The 21,727-nt window shown below is 40.9% G+C and overlaps 2 protein-coding genes across 3 annotated transcripts; both read right to left on the reverse strand.

Annotated features, from left to right (window-relative positions):
* Positions 1-992: 992 nt before the first annotated feature.
* On the reverse strand, positions 993-3,555 carry hoxb8b (homeobox B8b). Its single transcript, XM_042082923.1, has 2 exons — positions 2,836-3,555; positions 993-1,878 (listed from the first exon to the last, which is right to left on the reverse strand). Exons 1-2 carry the CDS (start codon positions 3,251-3,253, stop codon positions 1,571-1,573), a joined length of 726 nt encoding a protein of 241 aa, XP_041938857.1. The 5' UTR covers positions 3,254-3,555; the 3' UTR covers positions 993-1,570.
* Positions 3,556-6,264: 2,709 nt separating this feature from the next.
* On the reverse strand, positions 6,265-21,097 carry ttll6 (tubulin tyrosine ligase-like family, member 6). 2 transcript variants are annotated; one of them, XM_042083787.1, is made up of 16 exons: positions 20,910-21,097; positions 19,893-20,057; positions 17,910-18,077; positions 17,350-17,387; positions 16,801-16,919; positions 16,547-16,677; positions 15,899-16,055; positions 15,410-15,553; positions 15,145-15,230; positions 14,799-15,024; positions 14,370-14,548; positions 13,814-14,002; positions 12,887-13,049; positions 12,333-12,569; positions 8,477-8,774; positions 6,265-7,014 (listed from the first exon to the last, which is right to left on the reverse strand). In XM_042083787.1, the coding sequence occupies exons 3-16, from the start codon at positions 18,074-18,076 to the stop codon at positions 6,776-6,778; spliced, it is 2,373 nt and encodes a 790-aa protein (XP_041939721.1). In that variant the 5' UTR covers position 18,077; positions 19,893-20,057; positions 20,910-21,097; the 3' UTR covers positions 6,265-6,775. The 2 variants fall into 2 exon arrangements, with proteins under 2 accessions (XP_041939721.1, XP_041939722.1); XM_042083788.1 differs by lacking the exons at positions 19,893-20,057; positions 20,910-21,097 and having other exon boundaries at positions 17,350-17,390; positions 17,910-17,976.
* Positions 21,098-21,727: the final 630 nt, after the last annotated feature.

Here is a 21,727-nt window from a genome sequence, read left to right on the forward strand (position 1 = left end):
CAACACTTGTTTTATATTTGGTAAAACGATGGTAAATTTGTGTCAGTTGGTCGGCCTGAATGCAACGCATGAAAGAAGGTGCGGGCCCAAGCGTCTCCGAGATCAGACTTTGGGACCAGACATAAAATCCTAACGACCATTGTTTATGCATTTGCCCTAACTTTATTTCCGTAGCATTCAAAAGAAATTACGTTGGAATAGCCTACCTAATCCGAAAAGCAAATACTGTAGTGTTATAATCTATCTGATCAAGCAGATATTGGTATTCTGATGTAGCGTACGCCTATATTGGTTAATTTTCTTTTGATGTTGGCATTAAAGGATTTTTTAATATGTATGGGTTCTATATAAGAGAATATTAAGTATATTATTTTTGTCTTTCCCTGAAGATAATCCAAGACAAGTCGTTTCCTCACTCTAATACCCACTTCAATTAAACATTTCACATCAGTAGGCCTAGGCCTACCCTGTTAACAACCATGGACCGTTTCAACATTATAATTTCGAAAAATACATAGTCTATTGAAGAATACCTCACAAAATCACATCGCATCATATGGACCAATGTTGAGTGAAAATGTAGGGTTTTTTTCATTGTCTACTGGTGTGAATTTGATCCAAGAGCGGTAATGAACACAGGTTTCACTAGTGTAGTAGAATTTAAGATGACTCTAGGCAACAACTATTTGACCCAGCTCTGTCGAACAGACTATAGTTTTACACTATCTACTAAGATGACCATCAAAGACTTACCAGATGTCCAGGAAATGCTGTGCGTAATCCTGCTTTTCCTGAAATGTTTTAAGATCACAAAAATGGACGCCTTATAACTAGCCTACAATCTAGCTAGACATGCATAGTGTGGTAGACTGTATAACAACATTGAGTCCCTTTCATGGGAGTGCTGCAGACGCAATTGAGACAAAATGCTGAGACACTTGGATTTGCCTTTTTACGAAAAAAAAAAAACTTTATTGAACCCCAATCACCCATCCTCTGTCACTTCACGTTACAGACGCTTCCAGTTCAGGACAATAAAAACAGCAGTTGAGAAACAGAACACGTCATGAATTGCCCCTTATAAATTCAGTAGTGCGGTTATAAATACGTTTGTATTCGTTTCACAGTATGTACCTTCTACTTTTGCGCTTTAGCATGCTTTCCGAAGAAAACACAACACTAACAGACAAAAATACGAGCAAGTAGACAGGAATGAATATAGGTAGTTTGTACACATCTAAAGTTTTTTTTTTTTCATTATAAAAAGGTAAACGCAAAAAGTGCATCACATGACTTACAGAAGGAAACACATCTACTGAAGCCATTTTACAGATGTTTCTAGAAAACGTCACAGCTCTGACATTGTTTAATCTCCAATAACAACTTAGTTGTTATTTGAGCTCACAGTATGTACGAAACCCTCATTTTACAACTAATTCTATCAACACTAGAGAATAGTACAAAGCATTTGATGAAATGTAGATAAACTAATTTCTGCTTGGCTGTTGATTTCAGAGATGCACCTGCCAAGGCCAACGTTGGAACGTTTCCTCTGTCCCACACATGTCGATTAAAGTTTCTTAAAGTCCTCGTCCTCTGATGTCTTTTTCTCTGACTCCTGGGCGTTTTCTCTCCTCTGTCTCTCAATTTCTTCCTGTTCAGCTTTGCTGCTAGGGAATTTGTCTTTATTGTTCTCCTTCTTCCACTTCATGCGTCTGTTCTGAAACCAGATTTTCACCTGTCGTTCGGTGAGAGCCAGCGCGTGCGACACCTCGATGCGTCGTTTGCGGGTCAAATAGGGGTTAAACAGGAACTCTTTCTCCAGCTCAAGCGTCTGGTAACGACTGTACGTCTGTCTGCCTCTCCTGCGGCCGGCGGCTGAAAAACAAGGAATATAAATAGTGAGAAAGAGAATTATTAATTCGCTGTCAACTGCGTCTTCCTAACTCATAGTTACTGTGATAATACAACGGCCTATTGGGACAGAAAAACGACCAGTGATCTGTCAGGTAGCCCATGTTCTGCAAAATTGTCCCCTGTGCTGGCAATAGGCCCATATTTAATAAAAGAACATTTTTAAAGTTGGGGGCTCCTAGACACACAAGCGCGCACACTCGCACACATACTCACTCACTCACTCACTCACTCACTCACTCACTCACACACACACAGTATCTGAGAAAGAGGCACAGCCACCTTGTGTGGGCGCAAAAATGTGTCATTAGTAAAGCAGACTGGATGGAAATTAAAAAAAAAACAAAGATGAAAAACCTGTTTAAAATGAGGCTTATGGACAAACAACAACATAGGAATCCAAAGCAACGTAGCCTACAGGAACCTATAGCCTACAGTATAAAATCCAGCCCATATTCACGTTTAAGAACATCTGTACGCTATATGCTTTGAAGACAAATTAATGTTTCCAGAGACAGACACTATTGCATTTTAAGGTTGTCCTCAACGACAAAAACAGATTATTAAATGGCAATGCACATTAACGCATAGACTAACCAAACATTAGCTTAATCCAAACAAACAGTTCATTATAATCATCAAAGTTGCACGAGGCCAACACAGGTCTTTTCAGTGCAGGCTATTTCGTAGGAAAGATGGAAGATATTCCAAGGAAAAATCAATAAAGGATGTGAAAGTTTGAAGTCACCTCAAGAGTGTTGTAACTTGGCTGCAATTCACGTTTGGTTGCAATAAAATGCGTCATTGTCCTCCAAACAGTAGACTGAGGAAATTATTATACTGCTTAATTGCGGGTAATTAGTCCGGTTTTATACCCCCAGTGATGTTTCTCACTGCTTGTTAGATCTTACACCAACTCACCTTGTGGTCGCATCCACGGGAAGAGTTGCGATGAACACTGGTCTGCGCTGTCAGAATCCTCACCGATCCCGCTGGCTTTCAAACTGCAGTCACCGAATGGATTCAGATCCTGGTTTGGGTTTCCGAAGAAACTCTGTAGCGCATCCTGCCCATAAAGGTTTCCCGTAGGATCCGCGTGGTATGGCACGGCGCACGGGTTCTGTTGGTAAGGCGCGTGGGAGAGCGATGATGTTCCGTGATGGTAAAACTCCGGCAACTGACTTGGATGCTGGAAAGTGGCTCCTGTTCCGGCTCCATAAACTACAGTGGGTCTACCTCCAAGGTCCTGGGTAAATCCAGCGCACTCGTAGTAGTTCGGCCGCAAGGAATCGCCGCTTTTGTATTTAGAAAAAAGAGGATTTACAAAATAAGAACTCATGTTTAGCCTTGTAGTCTGTAGCTGGATTTAGATCATAAATTCAGAAGTTTTTTTTTGTGTGACAGGGACTCAACCGTAAGTCATGAAACAATCCCGGTATGTAAATGAGAGAACTCCCTCAATCTGAGATCATTCTTGAAACGTCGTAAATATTCATGCCAGTCAAGACTGTGTTACCATGTCTTTTTCCATGGGTTATCCCGCATGGCTGGAACCTATGGGTCCAACAGAACACAATAACCAATTGTAACCTGCAGTTCACTCCATTGGCGTGAAGTAGAATAATACATTCATATTTAGATATGTTGTGTCTCAGTAATGGGTGTCCAAATCTGAATCCCCTAGCCCAGCTTCAGCATCTTCACCTAGACAAAGCGCGTGCTTGTGATAGGAACAGGAAGACAGAATGGAAACGGAGAAATGAAAAGAGGGAGCAGGAGAGTGAGAATGAGAAAAAGGAGGGGTGAAAAGAGAGAGGTGGAGTGAGAGTCTACGCGCTGGTGAAGGCAAAGTGTATCGTGAGTCCTGAAGGCAGACTTGGAGCTGCATGGTTGTTGATCTGTTTAAATGTGTAAGCTGTGTCCAGTTTGTTTTTCTACTTCGTAAAGAAAAGTCTGACATTTCTGTCACTTTCCATTTCTTAAAACTCTGTTTTACTTTATTTTTTTGCATGTTCTTTTAATAACTGGACACAAACTTTGATGTCTATTTGTTAGGCTATTATATGTAATAGTATACAATCATTTGTTATAATATAGCCTATAAACAAATAGGCTACTAGGCTAATCAAAATATTTTTGATACCATAATTTCTATGGTTGATCCCTCACAGATCACAGCTCCATTGCCTAAGTCTCTATTCGGTTCCCATTAATTGTAATGTCACAGTGTTTCATCAGACAATTTAGAAGAGCTGTTTAGATATACGAATCAGAGAATTAATACAATTGACCAGTCTTCATTTTCGCAGTTGTCTATGGCTAATGTGAAAATTGCATATGGAGTCCCTGGCAGTCCGGTGTGTAGCCATAATTTAGTCCTACAATGTCACCGTGTGGTAAACTTCTGCAATAGCAGCCAGGAGAAAAGATGTCAACGTGATACCACATTCTGTGTCCATCCATATAAAATAGGCCTACTATAGAATTGTTATTTGTTGTAAGTCGACAAATAATTATTTCTAATAATATAATTGAACATTATTTATAATATTATACAGTAACCATAACACCACAAACTATAGCCTATCGAAGTGATGGGTATTTCCATGTTTTGTTGTAGGCTACTTTTAATTGCAGGAGGTGACTAACCTCTCCCAGGCAATAACATCCTCAAATGTCCCTTCATTTAATGTTTTTGTTTTTACATTTTGCCAAAGATGACAATCTTTTTACATTTTCAAATCCACAACATGTTTTTAACTGGAGTTTCTGATGCAGCCGGTTGGGCTTTTCTGTGTTGGGCTGGTTTGGCAATTGCACGTTATTTATGTAAATTATGTATGCGAATAGCTTGCAAATCAAATTAAAGGAATTGCCAGTCAGGACCAACATAGTAGGCTATGCAAACCAAATAGGCATACCCTTACAGATATTTCTTTCATTTTTGTCTTCAACAACTGGACTTCTCTGCCAATCTTTCGTGAGTTTTTTTGAAAGACAAATCCGTACGAAAACTAAGAGGTAGGCTACTTTAAAGTATGTTGTTGTGTAACAATAAGGCCTAGTAATATTATTAGTATACTACTACTACTACTAATACTAATACTACTACTACTACTACTACTAATAATAATAATAATTAAGTGACTTGTTTCAATGTAGCTTGTATAGCACAACAGTTCTGGATGAGCATCAAGACAATTATATTAATAATATAATAATACTTATTATTATATTAATAATATAATATTATTATTATTACTGGTTTCCAAGAAATTCCAAAATTGTTTGGCCTATTTATGCTATACTTTATGATCCATTAAACGCGATATTAAGGCAAGATATTGAAACTGGCCTCAGGTCGAAGGTAAGAAGCAGACTAAATCTGAAACAACTCTCCTTCAAGATTCAAGAAGTTTTTTTGGAGGAGAGTAAAACATTTTGTCACCTAATAACGTTTTATGTGCTAACGTTTTTGTCACCTAATAACGTTTTTGTCACCTAATAACGTTTTATGTGCTAACGTTTTATGTGTTTCAATTCCTCTCAAATAATGTAAAATACCCTAATCGCTCCCTTTTGCATACTTTCTTCAAACAATTAGCTCTATATTTCTCCATAAAATTATATAAAAACACAGTATATGAACAGGTTCTCTTGCTCTTACATTTCCCTACATTAAAATGATTTCCATGAACGGCTGCGTGCAAGATATAATATAAAAAACCCGAAATGTTTCATCTAACTTAAAACATGAAGAACATTACGCTTTGGTCATATAAACTGAAGACGCGCTATTTTAAATAGCCTCTATTCAGGCGTAACAGAAAACAATGGGACCAAACATGAACGAAATTAATATCCAAAATTTGAGTAAATTTTCAATGAACCTAGCATACATAGGCTATGCAGGTGGTAAGAGTTGGTGGCACTGACTTTTTTCTTAAACATAGGCTATATGCATAATAATGAATTTTAAAACGAAAACTAAAAATGCAGTTTGTTTGAATTAAAATAAAATATATAGGAATCTTTCCATCTTATATAGGCTAATAATATGTGATTTATTTGCTCTAGATGATCAGCTCCTTTTGGAGAGAGTAAATTAAAGTGGAAGATTAAATTAAAGCAAATGAGGGCAGAATGCAGACTCAGCCTCATATAATTTGGTAATTAGATACTGTACCATCATCTCACCCTTAAATTAATATTCTTTCTGAAACACACACACCAAAATACAGAAACAGTTTAGCTGAAAGGAATACGACTGTGTCTAGTTCCCACCACCTCTTAAACCCTTTCTCCATGACCAACCTCTTGAAGCAAAAGTGAAGCAACAAAACAACAGTGTTTGATGCCTACATTCATGAGATTTATTTGAGTGGTTTATTGCCAGTGGCTCCAAGTGAGGTAATATGCTTTGAAGGATGTTTGTGCACAGTGAGTAAGAGAGAAAGCACACACAAAAGGCTGGTCTGAGGGCAATTCACATTCAGGCTGCCCCTCGGTAGACTCAAGTGAAATTCACATAAATAAAAAAAAACTCCTCAGTGAACTGAAGAAGTATTAAGGCCCATTTTCTTACGTGTGCAAATGCATTTATGTGCATTAGTTCATTTTTTAGTAAAAAAAAAATCTCACCACAGCTTATTGAAAGAGTAAAAATAAATTTTGTGTTACATTACGTTAGAACAATATCTGCTGAGTATTTCCAGAACACGATGAGAGAGCAGAGACTCTTTCTTCAGGGTGACTTTCAGCTCTCTCTTGGCAGAATATTTCCCTTTGCTTCGTCCCACACTCCTCCTGGTGTTATGTATATGTGTGTGTGTTTGTGTGTGTGTGTGGGGTGTGCATGGTGTTAGCGCTCCTGCTGATGTTGGGGGACTTTGCGGCGGCGGCGGCGGAGGCTGTGCGAGAGGTCGGGCCGGGGGACCAGGGGGGCGGGCGTGGAGATGATGAAGAGGTCCTGCAGGGCTCGGGAGTCGGAGCGGGTCAGCGCGGCGCAGGGCATCCGACCCATGGCCAGTTGGGAGGCGGCGGCCGTCCGGGCCCGTACCTCGGTGAACGAGGAGCTCATACTGCCCTGCCGAGCTGTGACTGAGGAGTCCACCAAGGAAGAGTGAGAATCAGAAAAAAGGACAAAAACACATTTGTTTTCTTCATTAATACTACATCTTACTAAATGTCTGTTTTACATCAATAATATACACACTCTACATTCTTTCTGGATTGTAGCTTTGGCAGTGAGTTTATTCATTCATTCAAATAAAGCATCATTTGTTCTGTGATGGTGACAGAATGGGGAACATATTCTAGTTTGAGAATGAAGGAGGGAAGGAGAGAACTAAGGCCGTAGTGACATAGCAGGGACAATCCAAGTGAAGGACAATGAGGGAGGGAGACATAAGGTAAGAAAAAGGGGGGAATGCCAGCAAAGATGAAAGAGACGACAGGGAAGCAAAAAGAGAGTGAATAAATAAAGAGGTAAAACACCATATGCTTTCCAACTGGCATCGCCAGTAGAAATGATGACGTGAAAAGCGAAATGTGTGATGTGAAAAACAGTTATCGGAACTCCCCCTATTACCGTCGGTCCTGTATTTTCGCCGTCTTGCGTGTATGTGTCACTTAATATCCATTTCTATACAAACCAAGACGGCGGACTCCTAAAGAAACGCAAGCACCCACACCATAGGTGTATCTAAATTAGCTATGTACCAAAAATGACATTTTACCGTGACTCAAAGAGCTGTAAACAGTGTTGTAAGGTTGCGTGTACACAACCGCTTGTTTACACAACCAATTTTAATTTAATGTCAAGAATTCTCGGTCTAACCGTTATTTGTGCCGTTGAAACGGCGTAAATAGGCGACCTATCAGGCCAGCACTATAACTCGGAGCGTGGTAAACAAAATCGGATATTTCATGCAGTAAATGCTCCCGTTAAGAACCAAACCAGATTTTGTTCAAATCTACACACCTATGGCTACTGAAAAATGTAAGGTTCATTTAGCAAATGTTATTTTGAAGTGTTAAAAAACATTGTTGTTTTAGAATTACTGAACAAAAGTGGTGATAATTGGGGGTGTTACGATATAATGTTTATCATTTCAAATCCATTATCTCATAGTGCATACACAAAATACATGTGCTTTGAGCAATTTGCTATAATTTTTTAGGATTTTTTATACTCCATATGTCAATGCGCCCTTTATAAAATATTCTGGTTCCTAGTTAGTTGTTTCTCAATTACTTCACTGGCAGTCAAACTTACCAAAGCCATTAGGAGGATTTTCTTCAGTCCATCCAAATAAGAAAAGAGCCCACAAGAAATTCTACATTTGAGTTAATGCCTGTAGCCTGTTATTTAAAATTACTGCTCACATAAACAAATTGCAGTGACATTTCCATGGCTTAATGCTTTACAGAAAATGGTTCCATTTTATAGTTAGGAGATGCTTACTAACATTACTATTAAGTCCCACTGACAAAAATCTTTGTCTACATAAAGAGTCCAGTGGATTTCTGGCATATCGTGACATGTGTTTGAGCTACTCACTAGTCCACGGCATGCGCTGTGTGCTGTTGGACCTCTTGGGGTCTCCCGCGAAGCAGAGCTCCCCCAGCCCTGCGTCCTCCTCTGGGCCGCAGTGCTGCAGGAAGGGGGGGTCGCTGTGCAGAGACCCCACGTGCAACCCGCCGCGGTTCAGCGGGGTCCAGGGCCAGTGCGCCGGCAGCGGCTGCTGCTGCTGGATGAGCTGTGAGGGGATGTATTGCAGGCAGGGCTTGGCCCCCGGCACCACCGGCCGCTCTATCAGCGCACACGGCTGCTTCTGACGCCGCAGGAACTCCGCCAGCTGGGGAGACAGGAGAACATCCACAATGTCTAAAACAGTGTACAGTGGACAACAAATATACTACATTTATTAGACATTTAATATTGTTTGCATATTTACAACATTAATTAGCATAATTAACTTATATTCAGTATAGTTAAGTTTTATATCCAACTATAAAAATATTTTTTATAGTTCGATATAAAAATCTGAGTATGAATTTTGAAAACATTAATACCACAAACTATATCAACTGCCTTTTTTCATGTAGACAAGTGAAAACACCTGTGGCAATCATCCACAGCAAAATGGCAATTGTCATGTTTGAATGACAACATGTCTACAGCTTTCTCAAATGCGGTAATATTTATTTCAGAAGTACTCATTAGAGGGGATGCATTCCCTCTATTAAAATCCGGAGACTTCTTATTATTACAGTGCATGAAAATGCACTGTACTGTTCTTCCTAGGCAAAACTTCTTCTTATTACAGTGCATGAAAATGCACTGTACTGTTCTTCCAAGGCAACAACAACAACAACTTATTATTATTCCGCTTACCACTTTTTCCGTACGCAATAACTTAGAAACTTCATTCAAACTTTGTAACATAGGTATTCAAACGGACCAAGCTGCTATGTCTTTTCAACTTTGAAACTTTTATACTTTTTAAACTATTAAAGACAAACTTTTAGCTAACTTTTTAAAAATCCCCATAGACTTAACATTGCCGATTGTGACATCATAATACGGCCGTTAAGCAATTAGAATCCTATGGCAGGTGTTCAGGCCACCTGGATCAACAGCCAGTCTCAGGCTTTAAGCACACAAACTGGCCCTATTAAGACTACACATCCTGTTCAACTGCTTCCTCTGCCAAAAACTGTTTCAAAATAAAAGTCCTCACTACAATATTTCACTGTTAAACAATGTAACCCTTTAAACTACTGAACTTTTTAACTGTTCAGCCATTGTAACTGTTACTTGTCATCAACTATGACTCCTACCCACTGTAGCTAGTTAGCATGTTAGCATTGCTAACCTTGTTAGCATTTTTAGCAAAACTGCTAAAAATGATTAGCTAAGTTAGCTAAGTTACATGGTTAACATAGTTAGCATGTTAGCATGCTAGTTAACATAGTTAGCATAGCTACTAAAAATGATTAGCTAGGTTAGCTAAGTCACATGTTAGCATAGTTAGCATGTTAACATTGCTAGCATGCTAGTTAGCATAGCTACTAAAATCATTAGCTAGGTTAGCTAAGTCACATGGTTGATATAGTTAACATGTTAGCATTGCTAGCATGCTAGTTAGCATAGCTACTAAAAATGATTAGCTAGGTTAGCTAAGTCACATGTTAGCATAGTTAGCATGCTAGTTAGCATAACTACTAAAAATAAAAACATTAGCTAAGTTAACTAAGTTAAGTAACTTGGTTAGCATTATTATCTTTGTTAACATAGTTAGCATAACTGCTAGCAAACATTAGAGCCATTTCAACTGTCAGTTATCGTCAACTATCTACCTAAATAATTTAACCATTTCAATTATCCACCTATTTAACTGTTCAGTCATTCCAACTATATTAAACCTTATCTACCAAGCAAATAATTTAACCATATAAACTACCCACCTATTTAACTGTTCAGTCATTCCAACTATATTAAATCTCATCTACCTAGCAACCAATATAGTTTGTTTTTACTCTGCATATTTTACATGATATTTTTTGCATTTTCATGCACTGTATTTCCTTCAGGAAATGCTTTTCTAGTTATTATTATTTTTCTTTTTACCTTTTTGTGCGCGCTATTCAGCCCAAACCGCTTAACGTACAAATTGGTTGAAGCACCGTTCCGTAGATCTTCCAAGGCTTTACCGTCCTATCCGTTTTTCATTTTTGAGAAGTTTATACTTTTTGAGATATTTGTAATTAAAAGTGTATTTTTCCCCCATAGACTTGAATGGGGGCTGTGATGTCATAATAGAGCCAGCTCTGCTCGTTAAGTAGTTCTCAGAGCAGTTCCCAGGCTAATCAGAACACTGGCACAGGCAAAGATCCTTGATTACTAGCAAGATAGAGCAACGTAATTCGTTACTATGGGAGCAAAATGGGACAGTTCCGGTCTGCATAAGTGGGAGTGTCACCTTACGTCACTAAATAAACTTTGTCTCTTAATAAGCAATAAGAACAGATAAACATAATTGTGTTCACAATATCATTGTCTATAATCATGTATGATACCAATGAATCATTCTTTAGGACATTATATAAATAATTTAATTAGTCATGTGTACCGAGCTAGCTAGCTAGCTAACGCTAGCTTAAAACGCCATACAAGTGGATGGGAGTAGCTATGGCAATACAGATATGCGCTAACAAGTGACTAGTAGTTGAAGGACTTCGCTTAAACTTAATATACTGTTCCAAATTCGCTTGAGTATAAACTATCCACTTTAACTAATGTCAGTAATGTTATTCAGCTAGTTGTCATTTCAAAGAAATTACACTTCTCCGTTTAAAATGTTACCTTAGCTAAGAGGCTAGCTAGCATGCTAACAACTGGACAGTAACTGGCAGCAGCATGGTCTGATATTAAGTTATTTTATTACAAATCCGAACACTAAATTAAATTACACTTTTAGGCTTGACATGATCCCAAACACTTACAGATTATGACAAAATGTTCCAAAAAACCCTCAACAAATCCAGAAAGATATAATGACCAATTTATTGGTAAAATTCCACAAGTCTCCATTGACATTAGTGCAGCGAGGGTTTACTCTGGTCTGCATAAAGGGGGATTTTCCCCCCTCCCCCTTGCAATAATCGAACGCGGAAATTGTCGAACGTTTGCGCCTCTCGCTCCGCTTTAACCCTCTCTGGCACAGGTGTCACCTGAGGAATTCAACTGTCTCAGCTTCTAAGCATACAATCTAGCTCTACCTGAACTACACAACCTGTTAAAGTGTTTCCTGTGTGTCAAAATAAAAGTCCCAGCCATATCTCATACATTCAGCATTATATCTCCAGAACGGCTTGACGTACATGCTTCAAGTTTGGTACGAGTGTTTTTATGGACTCAAAGATGAAGTGAGTTGAAGTTGGAGGTTGAAGGTCAAATGTCAAGGTCAAAAAAACCTTGAGTATGATATCTCAAGAATGCCATGTCACACAAGATTCAAATTTGGTTACTCCAAAAGCACCTTTGCAGGTATCACAATTACCCTACCAACCAGCTAGCAGTAAGCTCAACAGCCCCACCAACACCCTAACCAGCAGACTGCATCCCCTCGTGTAATTCCTCGGAATTGCATTTCTAGTTACAACTGTAATATCACTGGTATATTGTTGATGTATTAAAAAAATAAATCATCCGAGACAAAATCAATAAGTTGAGTATTTCTATGGTGCCTAAAGGATGTGGGTGGTTCACGGAGTATCCCCATTTATAGGGGAAGACGTTAAAGGGGAGAGACATTAAGTTAACAGCTCTGGATTTTTGTAAAGAAAATAAAAGAAATAAGATAATGGACCTTGACCCTTGATCTTCTATGGAGCTGACCCGGCACTCTCACCTTGCTGGACTTGTGGTCGTGGTAGTGGGGCTTTTGGGGATGCTCCACCAGACAGGGCGGGGGCGGAGGCCTGGATCCCTGGAGGAGCTGGTACACTTGGTCGACCACGCCGAGGTCCCTGAGCAGGCTCTCCCGTTGGCGCAGGCCACTGAAGCGTTCCACCTCCTCCTCATCTGATAGGTCCAGCTGAGAGGATGACCTGCCCCCAGGGGGAGGGAGAGGGGGGATCGTCAGAAGCTGGAGAAGAGAGAGGAAGCACTTTAGTAGCGGCACAGATTTGCTGCCCCCTGGCGGACACAAGAGGTACTGCAGACATGATGCGACGAAAAATAAAACCCTTCAATGACATCAAATTTGCCTTTAACACAATAAATTCACTTAAAGAACAAATACAAATTTTAGAAAGACTGCACAAGTTCACAGACAGAAACAATCACACATGCACACACAGACAGCCCTCCAGACCCTCACACACCTACGCACAGAGAGAGAGAGAGAGAGAGAGAGAGAGAGAGAGAGAGAGAGAGAGAGAGAGAGAGAGAGAGAGGACTCACGTTGAGCTGCTGTGAGTTGGGGTTGGAGTGGGAGAGGCGAGCGTGGAGTTTGTGGGGCTTGGCTTTCTCCCCAGCCGACTCTCCCTGGAGCTCCTTCCTGCGGCCCGTCTTCTGATCATGCTCTTTCTGCTCCCGCTTCAGACGCAGCTCCTGCAGCTGCTGCCTGCACACACACACACACACACACACACACACACACACACACACACACACACAGAGAAACACTGGTTGACACAATGCAATGACACACACGAGTATGCAGCCAGAACAAACCCACTCTGTATTTCTGAATACTTGCAAACTAATGGGTAGAATGTTCAGCATCACTAAATCCTCATACCTTTTTTGATATAAAGGATAATGTATAGAACGCCGGTCATTTTCGGAAAATAAGTCCCGACAATGCCAGCGGAGGGGTCTTGTTTCGTCCTGAAGGGACTTATTTTTTCGATAACGACCGGCGTTCTATACATTATCCCGTTTGTCACATGGCTACTTCAAAACGAAAAATAAACTCCACAAGATATGACTCTTTATATTTATTTGTTAACGTTTCATCGTGGCTGAACTTGAATCAAACAATCTTTAGAACACAGCTGATCAACTGTCTGCTTTCACTTTTGAATGAAGTTCCAATGCAAGAAGTGACCGGACTACTAGCGGAGTGATATGAAAGACGTGAATATCAAGCACAAAACCCATTTTCCTTGACGAGGAATAGCAGACCACCGAACGTTATAAAGGCAAGTGAATGGAGCATTTTACAGCATTATGAAGAGCCGTGTAATAACAGCGTGGTTAACAGCTGCCTGCCTGAGTCCTACTAGTATATGGCTAAATATACAGTATGTTTGACTGTGTGTGTGTGTGTGTGTGTGTGTGTGTGTGTGTGTGTGTGTGTGTGTGTGTGTCTGCGTGCTGGCGAACCTGGCACACTCCTCCCTGGCCTTGGAGGCAGCTGTCTCCTGGAAGAGCGAGCTGCTGTGCTTGAAGTATTTCTCATACTTCTCGTCTCCCTCGCGGGGGAAGATGCGCCGGAAGCCCCCCATGTGTTTGGCCTCGTACCTCTCCATCTGCTCCACGCTGGCCGCATGCGACTGACGCAGCTCCTCACTCCTGACACACACACACACACACACACACACACACACACACACAGAGAGAGAGAGACAAGGTAAGAATTGGGTAAGATTACTGTATTTAATGTACTGTATTTATGTAAAGTTACAGTATTTAGTTAAGTCTGAATGTGTTTAAGGGTGATTATAGATGGAAAAGAACAAACAAAAAAAAAAACATCACTGATATGTTCTTAGATGACTTCAGCATAAATATTGGTGGAATCTAAATGATTTTGAGAGAGCTTTTATGCTGTCTATTATGAGTGTGTGTGTTCTGGATATACTAGCATGTGAATATACTGCATGTATATATTTTTGTACTTGTTTGTGTAATGTGTGTGTGTTTGGACGCTGATGATCACCTGGCCTCTCTGGAGCGATTCTGCTGCAGTCTCTCCTTGACGCGGCGTTTCTCCTCCTCTGTGATCTTGCGGCGGTCGCAGGCGCACAGGTTAATGAGCACCAGGGTGTCGTACAGGAGCCCGTCCTTCACCTCCCGGTCGAGCCGAGAGTCAGTGGTGAAGCTGGGGGAGTGGTTGACCTGTGTGGACAGACATACATACACATACACACACACACACACACACAGAAGACCATGAAGTGAACATCCATAAAAAAAAAAAAGAGTTCTACATCCTAAATTTTGGACATATGCACAAGCTCAAGAAGTTAGTAGTATCCATCAACACATACTGTATGATTACATTTTTATAATTAAAAGAAAGACAAAACTCACATACAGACAAACACACACATGAGCATGCTCAAGAAAGGTAAAGAAGTGGCATTACTTCTAGCAGCCATGGTTTCAGCCTGTGGTCCAGCAGCACGTCGAAGCCCAGGATCTCAAAGCAGGCGCTGCCTGCGGCGTGGTTTGGGAAGCAGGTGTGGTAGTTGTGCTTGAGGATGGGGTGGGCAGAGATCAGAGTCTTTATGATCACGTCCTCGATGTCCAGCCACATCTTCTCTGTGTTGTAGCACATGGATTCCAGGTGCTTGTTGAAGGTGGACAGTTTCCTAGGTGCAAATGCAGAACAATGGAAAATACTTACTCTATGTTAATCCTATACTGGATTACATCCACTGAAAAACATTTTGAGTCACCCACAGGTGTAGACATACTGGTGCGCGTATTACCTCTTGCTACCTGTGTCATCATCACGTACAAAGTTTTCACTGTGTTTGTTGATGGCATAGTTGGTCAGATGCATGCAAACATCACCCTGTCAATGAAACAAAAAAGTGTAAACAAAAAAATACAGTACACAGAGATAAACAGCACTATGTCAGTTTCTGTTTAATCTAGACATGAGCTAACGTATTACATTTCAAATGGATATAAACCGGGATTAAAATTTGTGATATTTAATTTGTTAAGGTGTGAAAATGGCGGTGCGCTCACCAAATTGCTGCCGACGGGGTCATTGTAATGCGTGGTGCAGAAGCGAGCCAGGCCCTCTTTATACAGGAAGATACGGAAGGGGTCGCAGGACGTCACTAGAACGTAGATCCTAAGGTCAAACTTGAAGCCGTCGATTATGAAAGGCTGCGTGCAGAGAATGGGCCTCATCAATTTTAGAATCAACATGAAGTATTGTGCATGAACAACAATTATTTGAGAATTTCTTTCCATTCCAATATTGAATAGAGAAGAAACAAATCATTTATGTGAAAGTTTTTTTTGTATAATTCTGAAAAACAATTGTTTTTTTAATTGAAAACACTGATTCATTCAAAATGACTGAAAATGGCTTAACATCATCATGCAGCTATACACATTAATCTAAGGTACATAGCAAATACATGAGATGCGTGGGTCAAATGTGCTTGTGCATGCATGAGCCAACAAAACTGCAGCACCAAGGTGTCTGCAGGAAAAGTGTAATCTCACCCGGGAGATGTACACCTGGCAGATCATGTGCTCCCCTGGCTTGATGTCCTTGCTTGACTTGGTGAGGAAGATACCTCGGCCTTGGCAGCCAGAATCCGGCTTGCAGATGTACGTCTTGTACTTTTTGGCTCGCGTGTAGGCTTGAAAGTCGCTGTAACTGCAAGGAGTATGTGCGTGCATACATGTACGTGTGCGTGTGTGCGTGTGTGCGTGTGTGTGTGTGTGTGTGTGTGTGTGTGAGAAAGGGTGGGTGAGGGTTAGATTTCACTGGTTTAGATCATCAAACCACAGCCCAGTGGTGTCCTTGAGCTTGGCTCTTTCTTTATTTCTTCTGTCCATTCAATGTTTAATGTCTTTGTATCACATAGCCTGGTCAAATTTAGATGTCTCGCTGTCTTTTTAAGTACTTACAAAGTGACCAGACTTTCTAAAGATATATGGCTGTAACTACCCAAGTTACTACCCATTTAGATTATGTTAGTTATTACATACATCATCATCATTATTATCATAGTTTATTACACGGCTCTTCATAATGGTGCGCGTCAGGGTCCAGTTCGCCCTGTCGGGACCTATTTCCCAGTAATGACCGGCGTTCTATACTTATCCCTTACTCATATTCTTTGCTGAGCTGAGCTGCTTACTCACTCAGCTGGGAGGCACCAGGTGCGGGGGAAGATGTTGTAGTCTTTAGGGAAAAGCTTCAGCATGCGGTTCATGTTGCGAGCCAGCAAGTCCTTCCTGCAGATCTCGCTCATGCCTGGGAAATGGTTGATCTTCTGCGAGGGGTGATATGAGACAAGAGAAGACTTATCAAACAACGCTGATCTGGCAAAGACATCTGTACACACAGCCATGAGCAATGGTGACACCAGACCAATACTCCAGGAAGATGCTAGTACCTGGTATCGTTTCATTTCCATGACCCGGTCCAGAGAGACAGAGCAGTCTGTCCAGAACAAGGTCCAGTCCTCTCCTTCTGCAGCCTCCCTTAGCCCGTACTTATGGGCAGCCCGACGGACTAATCAATAAAGAGGGAATTGTTAAATTAACACCAGAGATCATTGTGACCAAACACGTATATGTACTTATATGGACACCAATGATGTTTTATATCCCTTTTTTTTCTCCATCCTTTACAACAAAGCATGTGATGCAGCATTACACAGTTAATGCCATTTCACTACATGTTTTACATCAGTATCTCTATGTATGTGACAAATAAAAATCCTCCAATCCTTGAATCCTAATGCTGACTGATGCAACTATAGTGCTAAGGTCAGTTTGGCTAACAGAAAAGCTTTTTTTATGATGGCAAAACACTTATACACGTATGGAATACAGAAAATAGTGACAACAAACTAACAATCTGCCAAAACATTCTAAAAAAAGACATCTCGGTACAAATTGTTTGATGAAATACAAGCATCACTAAATGCTAGTTAACTTACCACTCTCGTACTTGCAGTTGGTGAGATTTATCCATAGTCATCTGGAAGAGAAGATGCAGACAGTGGGACAGACATGTGCCTTGCTGGGAGGCCCTAGTGCCTCCTCCTCTCCCTGCCCATCTTCAATCCGCACAGAGGCACTCAACAATCTCATCATTCTCACTGATGGCACAGCTGTCAGGACCTCAGTGTTTGTGGTTATTCAGTGGCGGATATGATACCATGATAATGAAGCTAGTGTAGCTAATGGTTCTTTATATATCTGTTCCTAGAGTGCTCAATGTTGTTTTCTGTGCCACAGGAAATACCTTAGGAATGCATGTTTGTTTGTAAAAGATATGGTAAGAGTTTAATGTACCAATTTAAGTTTAATTTCACTGCTGGTTACGCCCCTTGGAAATCAGAAGGGAACAAGCATTTATTTCTCCAACCAATTTTCCTTTGAGAATCACTCTGGTGATAGCCAGGCTACAATATTTAGGTGAGGCAATTAAAAAAAACAGTATATTAAGTATAGTCTACAGTACTCTACTTTAAATATTTAAAGTAGTGTAGCCTACCTTTTTTTCCTCTTCTTTTTCCTCTTGCCATCTATGGATGGAGGTCTGGGGGCCTCTGGCTGGCTGTCACTGCCCCATCCCTCCCCCTCCTCTCCAGCATCAACCACCCCCTTACAGGGCTCCACCTGGGCGTCCTTCTCTGACCCGTCTGGTACGGGCAAGCCCATTCTACGGAACAACCAGCAGAGCATATTGTGAATAACTACTACCCATGCAAACCAAACAAGCAGTGGTAACTATACAGTTTGTATGTTTGTATCTGCATTATATGGATGAAAAACCATACAGAGTTGAATAAGGTAAGATAAATAAGTCATGAGAGACCTGAAGCAGTGCACCTCATGGTTAGAACTGCCTGATCAAAATAGCACAGTGATTAATCCACCTCCTATTCAAGGAAATGGGATTGGTTGCTGTTACATGGATTAGAGATGGTTTAAATTGTTATCTCATGAACTGTGTGTCTGAAACACATAAACAAACAGATTAAGGGCCTCTTGGCTACCTGGTCAATGTTCCTATCTGACAAACAAAAATACGAATCTGGATGTACAGCTACAGTAAAAGTGGTCAAATGGACTATGGGCACCTAGACTGTGAAATAACGATTAATCTGCATATGACCTTTCAACAATCTTCTAAAGTGCCCATCCTGAATAATGTTTATCTGGAATAATGTCAGCATGTAATTTCAACAAGGCCATCAGGCTCGGGTGTCAGCGCAGTGAAAATATTTAATAAAACATGTGGGGGGTACAGAGAGAGTGCACAGCACAGGCACTGCATTCGTCACGGTAACTACTCACGGGACTTGTGAAAATGAGATTTTGCTATGACAGGCGAACAACCCGTCGCTTTCGGCTTTCATGTGAAGTCACGGTCACACAATGAAACTCTATCAACCCTATCAGAGTACGCCATGTAGTGTGCCAGAGAGGGGGCTGCAGCATCATGTTTCTATTTCCATTTCTCTCCTCAGGTGAGTAATCTAGTTGTCACCAACCCATTACACACAGTCATACAAGAGTAAGCATGCACAGAGGTATGCAAACAACAGGCTTGGCCTACATTTGCACTTGAGGAGACACACAAAAAAACAAAACAAATCATAATGCAGACCTGCATGTTCACTTGAACAGATTCTAAGTGATTAGAGAGGTCTATTTTGCCTTCACACAATGCTCCAAGACTGACATTATCTTAGACAGAAGGAAACTTCAGACAGTGAACCTTATACCCTTGAAGGATCAAGCTGTCATTCTGGACACTGCCCGCCCTGTCTGACCACTGTCAAAGCAGCCGAGATCAACCAGGTGCGGCTCAGGTCATTACCACGGCAGATAATTTTCAATGCGCCCAAGCGAGGGAGGCACAGGTAGGGGAGGGCACGGAGGGGAACATCCCTGATGTCTGCAGGAGGCCTGGGTGCTGGGTAACGGTATTCTGAGCCAGCGAGCTGGATAATCCTGGCCTTGAACTCTTGGCAGGGAGCTAGGCTGCAACGGCCCACTGACCTCACAAGGGGGTGGCTAGTGTTACAACAAAGCACTCATTGGATTTCTTTAAGGATCTATATGTTCAAATTACCAGCCTTATATAAATGGCGCTTATTGGTTTACAGGCTCTGGGTGTAGTAGTATGCAACCAACTGACACAATCGCACGTGAACACACAAAGAATGCATGAGTCCTTTCTAAGGGATAATTATCTAAAGAGAGTATGGATGGTAGCTGACAGATAATTGACATTCATTAGGCTACACCATAATGTGCCTTCTCAGATGATCCTGCACAGGAACTAGTGTGACATGCCACCATTCAAGTCTGTATACATATGGCTCATGTCAACACAAGTGCAAACTACTATTAACATTAACCATATCACTCCTACAAATTCATCAAACAATATGCATCAGAAGGACACACATTCAAGGGTAAAGACTTCCATATTGTGTTAACTTCAATCATTTGAAACAACATTTACCTTTAGGATGGATCACAGGAAGAGAATGATGCAGATGGACTCCCCACTCTTCAGAGCCTAGGTGGGGTTGACCTGGTCCCCAAGTTTCAGCTGGACCTTCGGAACTGGTCCTCCCCGACTGAGGCAAGCATTTGTGCCCACATGCCCCCCACTGGTATGTAATCCCTGACAAAATGGAGCAAATTTGTCCCCTCAGCACTGGGGTGGCCCCAGCTTGTATACACTTACACTCTGACACACTGAGCCCCTGTGAGGATTGTGTGACCAATTAGACACACAGAAGACAAACACCTGATACTTAGCCAACACAGGGAGAAAATGATTATCAGGAGAAGTGTAGGGGAGGACTTGAGAGGGATAATCCCTGATATTTGTCGGAGGTAATTAGAGAAGTGCTTCAGCTTGCACCATGAGCTGCCAAAATCTGTGCAAAAAGAAGTAGGCTATGATGGATCATAGACGACTAGCCTAGAGCACAATGCTATCAATCACAAAAAGAAGCACATTTTAGTCATAAGACAATATAGAGCACAATACATATCCTACATTATTACAGAAGTGTAATACACATTAGGCTAATGTTATCCGTTACAGAAAGAACCCACGACAACTCTGCCGGGACATAATGACTGATTTTACCAGTCACAGGAGATTGGCTACAGTAGTAAGTAAGCGTGATGCAATAATTTTGCCATAACCTTTGAAAAGTTTAGGACAGTCTTTTTGTTAAACAATTCTCTTGTCGTAGGCCTAATCGAGTGCTGGTCTAAACACCGAATTGCGAAATCATAAACTCTCAATATTGAGATTTTTCTCAATATTCATGCTATCAAATCAGATGTCTCAACTTAATGGCACGTGGAAAGTTGTTAATTTGTAACAACTGGATGATTCGCGTTAGCGTCATAACAAAGTCGCACAAGTGGTTACAAAGTATCCTAACAAGCTCTAACTTGGCAACCACTGGCTATGCTAATACGACATTAGCTGGCTCGAAGTATCAACTCTTTCACTCACCCACGTTACTTGGTGTTGTAGGTTCTTCAAAATTATCTGGAGAACATTTCCATATAGATAAACGCTTTCAGTGGTGACAACAGAGGGGATTGTAATAAAATGTCCTATGCTACGTGTTCAAGTTATTCTTTCAGTGATCCATTTCTATGCTGCTAATCTGCTACAGTAGGACAGCCCTTGACTGTTGCTATAGCAACACCACGCTTAGTAACACACGTGTTAACATGCAGTGGCCAGATTTAGGTAGGCTAGGTTAAATAGTCTGCATTCATACGCGTTAAGTTAGAAAAGCACGTCTTGTGTGCTTATCATGAAAACACACATTTATTTTTTTGTTTATATGGACTTTAACTGGACATACGAAATCAACCATTTCGTATGTCCAGTTAAAGTCCATGTAAACAAAGAAATAGATGTGTGCTTTCATCATGAAAATGATGAGGGGTACGCAACATGAACCATCTCTTGCAGCTTCACTCAGTCACAAAAACGGAACGCTTCTAGCCTAGGCTCACCACATATTTGCTGTAACTATTCATTAAAACAGCTGATTCTTATTAGTAGGCTACTAACTGTTGATATCAAATAGATCCCTGTAAACCAAAAATATGTGTTTATTTTAAGTTTGTCACATCATAGAACAGGGTGTCATTAACCAGTCTGAATGAATAAAAACTGACAAATATATTAAATTAGGCTTCAAAATCATGAACATTTGAGGGGAATATTCTGCTCTCAAACTCTCAGAGAGCAGAGTGGGCCGACTGTGCTGAAGCCATGCCTCAACTGTCCCACCACATATTTCCATCTAGGCTATA

This window comes from Alosa sapidissima, chromosome 24 (genome assembly GCF_018492685.1).
Source record: "Alosa sapidissima isolate fAloSap1 chromosome 24, fAloSap1.pri, whole genome shotgun sequence".
Lineage (NCBI taxonomy): Eukaryota > Metazoa > Chordata > Actinopteri > Clupeiformes > Clupeidae > Alosa > Alosa sapidissima.

Bases quoted from the DNA above. Each gene is read 5' to 3' on its own strand.
- ttll6 (XM_042083787.1), bottom strand. From the start codon at position 18,076: ATGGGCTTGCCCGTACCAGACGGGTCAGAGAAGGACGCCCAGGTGGAG. The intron at 16,678-16,800 runs GTACTAGCATCT...CACCCCTCGCAG, and splicing joins TGGAAATGAAACGATACCAG to AAGATCAACCATTTCCCAGG. The intron at 8,775-12,332 runs GTGAGAGTGCCG...CTGTCTCCCCAG, and splicing joins ACGACCACAAGTCCAGCAAG to CTGGCGGAGTTCCTGCGGCG.
- hoxb8b (XM_042082923.1), bottom strand. From the start codon at position 3,253: ATGAGTTCTTATTTTGTAAATCCTCTTTTTTCTAAATACAAAAGCGGC. The intron at 1,879-2,835 runs GTGAGTTGGTGT...CTTGTTTTTCAG, and splicing joins CCCGTGGATGCGACCACAAG to CCGCCGGCCGCAGGAGAGGC.